Source organism: Carya illinoinensis, chromosome 16 (assembly GCF_018687715.1).
Source record: "Carya illinoinensis cultivar Pawnee chromosome 16, C.illinoinensisPawnee_v1, whole genome shotgun sequence".
Lineage (NCBI taxonomy): Eukaryota > Viridiplantae > Streptophyta > Magnoliopsida > Fagales > Juglandaceae > Carya > Carya illinoinensis.
This window is the reverse complement of record NC_056767.1, coordinates 183,301-189,571: the sequence shown is the minus strand read 5'-3', so window position 1 is coordinate 189,571 and position 6,271 is coordinate 183,301. Positions and strand designations below refer to the sequence as shown.

Below are 6,271 nucleotides of genomic sequence, written 5' to 3'. Positions count from 1 at the left end.
AGTGTTTAGGTGTGAGTGTTAGCCTAATTTAAGGCCCTATAATAAACACAAACTTAATTTCCATTCTGTTTGCTGAGTATTTTTGGGCTATTACACTTCCTATAAAGGCTACAAATGTCTCGAGCCCAACACAAATAGGCTTTATATCTCTAGGGATGTAACCTTTGATGAAGGCTCATTTCCCTTTTCAAAACTGAAGCCCAATTCCTCTATTTTACCCACTCCATTCTCTCTGGCCCAAACTCATGTTTCTCTTTCGCTTTTCACAAAGTCCATTCTTGGTCTAGGCCCAACCCATCCCTCTCATTCTTCTCCTTTGAATATCCCGATTTTTGCCTTTCCTAATTTGAGTAACCCTAATTCCTCCTCTCTTAGTTCCTCTTCCTCTACTGCTGATCTCTCATCCTTGAACCACTCCTCCCCTTCATCCAATCCTCTACCTAACTCTTCCTCTATCCCAAATAGATCCTCTTCATCTTTGCTTATTCCTCCTAGATCTCCCATCATCACATGGAGCCAAACCAATTCTTCTCGTTCGTGGAACTCTTACGGATGGCACGATCCAATACTTGCGATGGACTTGCCTCAATACCACGATGGACGTTCTAGATGAACCATCTAGTTTCTCTGCTACTTCAAAGTTTCCCAAATGGTATGATGCTATGTCCCTTGAATATAATGCATTGATTCAAAATAATACTTGGACATTGGTACCCCCCCCTTTCCCACCTTTAATATTCTTGGATGTCATTGGGTTTATAGAACTAAATTGAACTTTGATGGTTCCTTTGCTTAAAGAAAGGCTCAGTTGGTAGCCAATGGCTACCACCAACAGTCGGGTTTGGACTAAAATATTTAGTCCTGTTGTTAAAGCAACCACCATTCGCTTGATTTTATCTCTAGCCATTAGTTAAGGATGGCCTTTGTGCCAAATTGATATTCATAATGCATTTTTACATGGTTCATTGACTGACACAATTTATATGCAGTAGCCTCAGGGGTTTATCAACTCTGCTTATCCTAACTATGTATGTAAACTAAATAAGGCTATTTATGGCCTTAAGTAGGTCCCACATGCTTGGTTTGCCCAACTCAATAATTGGTTGATAGAGTATGGTTTTTCTGCCTCTAAAGCAGATCCTTCGTTATTTATTCTCACTCGTGGTGATTTGACTATTTACTTGTTGATTTATGTTGATGACATGGTTATTACCTCTTCACAGTAACATGCTATTGATTCTTTTATTTATGCTTTGGCCATTGCCTTTTCTGTCAAGGACTTGGGAAAACTTTCTTACTTTCTTGGTCTTGAGATTGATTACTCTGATGTTGGCTTATTCTTGTCACAATGAAAATATATCAAGGATCTGTTGGCTAGAAGCAATATGCTTTTTGCCAAATCAATGACTTCACCCATGGCAGCTTCTCTTAAGCTGTCTTAATATGATTCACCTCAATTTGATGATTGCACTCTGTTCAGAAGCGTTGTAGGAGGGTTACAATACCTATCCTTGACTAGACTTGACATAGTCTTTGCTGTAAACAAAATATGTCAGTTTATGCATTATCTTAAGCTATCTCATTGGACTGTTGTCAAAAGGATTCTACGATACTTAAAAGGGTACCCTCAATCTTGGTTTGTTCTTTAAGAAGGCTTCAACCCTTACTCTTCAAGCCTATACCGATGCTGACTGGCTAGGACGTCTAGATGATAGACATTCAACAGGTGGCTTCTGCATCTTCCTTGGTCAACATTTGATCTCCCGGAGCTCTAAGGAGTAGAAGACAGTTGCTAGATCTATCACTAAAGCCGAGTACAAATCCCTGGCATCCACGGCTGCTGAATCGATTTGGCTGCAAACATTGCTATGTGAACTTGGCATTTCTCTGTCGCAACCACCCACTCTCTAGTGTGACAACATTGGAGCAACTTTCTCTATGCAAATCCACTCTATCACTCATGGACAAAACACATGGAAGTCGACTACCATTTTGTTCAAGACCGAGTTGCTGCAAACACTTTCAAAATATCTTATTACAGCTCAAAGGACCAGATAGTTGATGTTTTCACTAAAGCCTTAGTTTCAGATAAATTTATTCTTTTTTGTACGAGTATCAATGTTGTTAACACCTCACTAGACTCGATGGGGCATATTAGCATAGAACCTTCTATTCCAAAATAAGTCCTAGGATATTCTAGAATATAGGTTTACCTTTCTGTTATTTTTATTTTGATTCTCTTGTAACAGAATGATTCTTTCTTGTAAAGTGTATAAATATGCACTTGCTCACACCATCGATACAACTTGGAAATTCAGAAAAGTAGTGGCTCTAACAAGAGCTAATAAAAATAGGGTTCTTATGCCTGGGATTTAAGATTTAGAAATAAGGTACTGCTAGGGCAACCGATCGTACACTTTCTTTGATTGTAGATTCTAAAGGATTGATTAGTTGCTAAAAATTAAGAAGAGCAAGATAGATTTTTGGCTGCATACCTAGATTCGGCTCACATAATTTTCTTGGCATAACCCTTTCAATTAGGTTTGCATTTGAATTAATGTTTTAAATTCTGTTTCGATAATCATTCCAATTTAAATATTGAAGCGAAATAGTTTGATACCAGTACCTTCTAGTATATCGTTTCGGGATTAGCTATATATTATCGATGTTTTAAATTTTATTTTGGTGATCATTCCAATTTAAGTATTTGAACAGATATTTTGATATCAGTGCGTTCCAATATACCATTTCGGGATTTACTATATATTATATATAAATATTTATATGTATATATAAACTAACAACTAATAGAATAAATGCTAAAAATAAGACAGCTAATAGAATAAATACATGTATAAGTGTATATCATATATATATATATATATATATATATATGTGAAAGAATTGATGATTTATAAAATGAATATACGTTGAAAAAAGACACTTGAGTTAGACACAAAAATAAAAGAAAAAACAAATTAAAAGAATAGATAAATTATAAAAAATAATGCTATTTTAAAAAAAAAGAGAATGATGGGACATTGTTAAAGTTACAAAAAAAATTAAAATTATATAAATACATTTTATATTCTAAAATTAATTAAATATTATCTAGATTTAAATTTATAAAAATATCATCAAGATTCTAAATACAAGAAAATCAAAAAAACAATCTGAAATGAAGTAGGGCCCGCAATGCCAATTCTGGCCTAAACCTCCATCTCTGCACCTAAAGAGAGCACCCCGTCAAGCCCACTGTAGCCACCGCAGAAAGGTCACAATGGTCGTGTGCACTCTGCCACCTTCACGTTCTAGATTTAGAAGCCAGGGGTTATGGAAGCACGAATGACAATGGTTATTCTCCAAGTCTCGGACTAATTGAAGAGAAAAACGTTTCAAGGGTAAATGTCTCTTGTGCGCATTATATCGTTTATAGTGTCCGAACCCTTTCTCTCGGTAACCACCAACCGCCAATTCCCCCCCCCCCCAAAAACACAACTAAAAAAAAAAAAAAAGAAGCTCGCCCCACAATGAAAATTCTTTATCTAGGAAAACAGGACAGGTTATGCACAAAACCGTGACAAAATACATATGCAAGATGCTTATTAAAAATAACCAAGTACAACAATAACAGCCTAATTCACAGCACAAGAATCCAAGAGCAGACTGGACAAGAAACTTCATGGAATGAGCACATTAACTGATAAATAATGGAGTAACAATTAGCGACCTAATACTCTGACCACAAATATCAAAGTACCCTAGACCATACGGGAAATCCCTAGGCATGCATATGAAAGATCGATCTACAAATACCCCACGTATTCAGGATTCCTCAGTACTGCACACTCAACGTCATATCACAATTCTTCAATTATTTTACAAGCAATGCAGGCAAACACCTCCCCACGATCATAAGAAATATGGGACTCCTGTCCTGGGGCCTCTCATCTGGTTGTTCTCCTCTGTTTCAGTGAAAAATTTCACTTCTCTCTCCTGTTACAAATGAAAGAAAATGAGCATCCCAGAACAAACATTGTTTCCGGCAATACAAATGCCTAACAATTGAGTCATGATATATGAAATCTCCTGTCTAGGATAGTACAAGCTGGCAACCCCTAGATTCAGGTTTAGGTGCCGTTTGGGAGTGAGTTAAGATGAAAATTGAATAAAATATTGTTAGAATATTATTTTTTTATATTATTATTATTTTAAGATTTGAAAAGGCTGAATTGTTTATTATATATTGTGTGAAAATTTGAAAAATTTGTAATGATGAGATGAGATAAGATGAAACGCCCCTTGTATCCAAACGGGGCCTTAGTCAATGGGAACCTGGTCAGGCAGTATGCAATCATGAGCCCGAATCATCAACCTAATCATAACGGTACTCATTTTAACAGCAAAAGTCTTTCATGCATTGTCAAATCAAAAAATACCTTACATTCTTATCATGCCATATAGACATTTGGATTACTAAGTAATTTACCAATCAGCACAGAAATCAAGATCCTACAACAAAAGTACCACAGAATAATATCCACTAGTAACAGCAAATCGTCTCCCAAGAATCATTTTTTCCTACTTATCAGCACAAATACCAGAGAAACTTTATTATGACACAAAATGGTGAAGCTACCCTTTCCTTTCTTGAAGAATATTATTAGCAACTACCATCTAGTATTTTATCATATGTCAACAAGTCCATTTACAAACAGGTAGATTGTCCAGTACAAATATTGCATATGCAAGGATAAAATCTAAAATCTAAGGGAGGGAATAAATGGAATGAAGATGCAAACTAATGTGAGGCATGAACCAAAGATACAAACCGTTAGGTGCAAAACTACAAACAATCAGAAATAAGTTCTAAAATGATCTCACTGTGAAATGATCTTTTAACTAGGACACTGCCAAAAAAAAGAAACCAAGTGCTCGCATTAAACAGATTAGTATCCCTCTGCATCAAGCGATAACATGTGGACTTTAAATATCACAGTATCACACAGAAGTCTGAACTTGAAACTCCTTTATATTATGTAGAAATCATCTAACCAGATAAGCCAATTGCCTTAAAAAAATAAAACAAGAGAAGCAAGCTCGTGTAATCTCACCATATTATCACTGAAGCTCAGTATGGAAGCCACATTCCCGCAACGATAGCAGTAATTTGGTGCAGACCACACCTGCAAAGATCCAGAAACTTTCTACTCATTCAACCTATAAAATAACCATGCAGCAAAACTAATATTACAAGTTCAGAGCCTCACAGTTACTAAGCCTTTATCTTGAAACATGTACTTGAGGCCTTCTTGTACAAGCTGGTGTGCTCGACAAACCAGATCAAGATTGTTTATGTGATTGAACTGCATAATAAGAAATATTCATAAGATCAACAGGAAAAATATCCTATTAAAGTTGAAAGCTTTTCATATTACCTCAGAAGTGACCCTGGACCCAAAAAGCCAACCAGCTCCACGTGGACTAACTGCCCATGTCTCAATATCCTCAGGATCACTCCACATGAGATCACAAAATGGCCCCTCATGCGGAATTTCACAATTTCGTTCTATAACCCGTATCTGCAGAATTAGTTCTGATAATAATGAAGTTCTAATAATAATGAACGCGAAACTTCCTGTCAACAAAGCCATGAAAGTTTTCTGCAGAAACTAGGTGAATAAGCTACTTTTCACAGAAACAACCCCCCCCCCCCCCCCTTGCGGCAAAAAAAAAAAAAAAAAAAGGAAAAAAGAAAGAGAGAAAAGAGTACTTCAAATCATGAAGAAGCTCTAACATCAATGGGGCGAAATCTTGCTTGACATACGGTTCAATAAATGCACTTCCTAGGACAAATGCACCAACTAAGAACAGAAACCATACACATACACAGAAATACATACATACTCATACACACAGGCACACAGACATACATATAGAGATATACACACATACATTTTCTTCTATTACCGGATGTCTAAGAATTCAGTACAAAGAATAACCATCAATGACGAAACATAGTAATGAAAAGTGCATAATTATCAAATGGCCATATTTATTACACACAAAAGTAGAAAAATACAGGGTTTATAGAAAACTGTGTCATAATTACATTTTCTCTTGAAATAGATGGTTCAAGGCTTTATGCTTGTCTGTGGTTTAAATCATCCAATTAAAACAACATTAAATCTAGCAATCCTTATGTTCAAATCTTAGGTGAGAAAATGAATTAAAGAAAAGGGCAGTGAAGAATGAGAGTGAATGGAGAGAC

At 36.0% G+C, this 6,271-nt stretch overlaps 1 protein-coding gene across 1 annotated transcript in view; it reads right to left on the bottom strand.

The window, feature by feature from the left end:
• Positions 1–3,578: 3,578 nt before the first annotated feature.
• Positions 3,579–6,271, bottom strand: part of LOC122298407 (phytochrome-associated serine/threonine-protein phosphatase) — a 29,464-nt gene continuing 26,771 nt past the window's right edge. Inside the window, exons 7-10 of the mRNA XM_043108137.1 lie at positions 5,439–5,582; positions 5,271–5,366; positions 5,115–5,186; positions 3,579–3,996 (exon numbers count right to left, since the gene is read on the bottom strand). Of these exons, the coding sequence (XP_042964071.1) occupies positions 3,913–3,996; positions 5,115–5,186; positions 5,271–5,366; positions 5,439–5,582 (396 nt within the window). The 3' untranslated portion in view covers positions 3,579–3,912. The remainder of the gene's footprint in view (positions 3,997–5,114; positions 5,187–5,270; positions 5,367–5,438; positions 5,583–6,271) is intronic.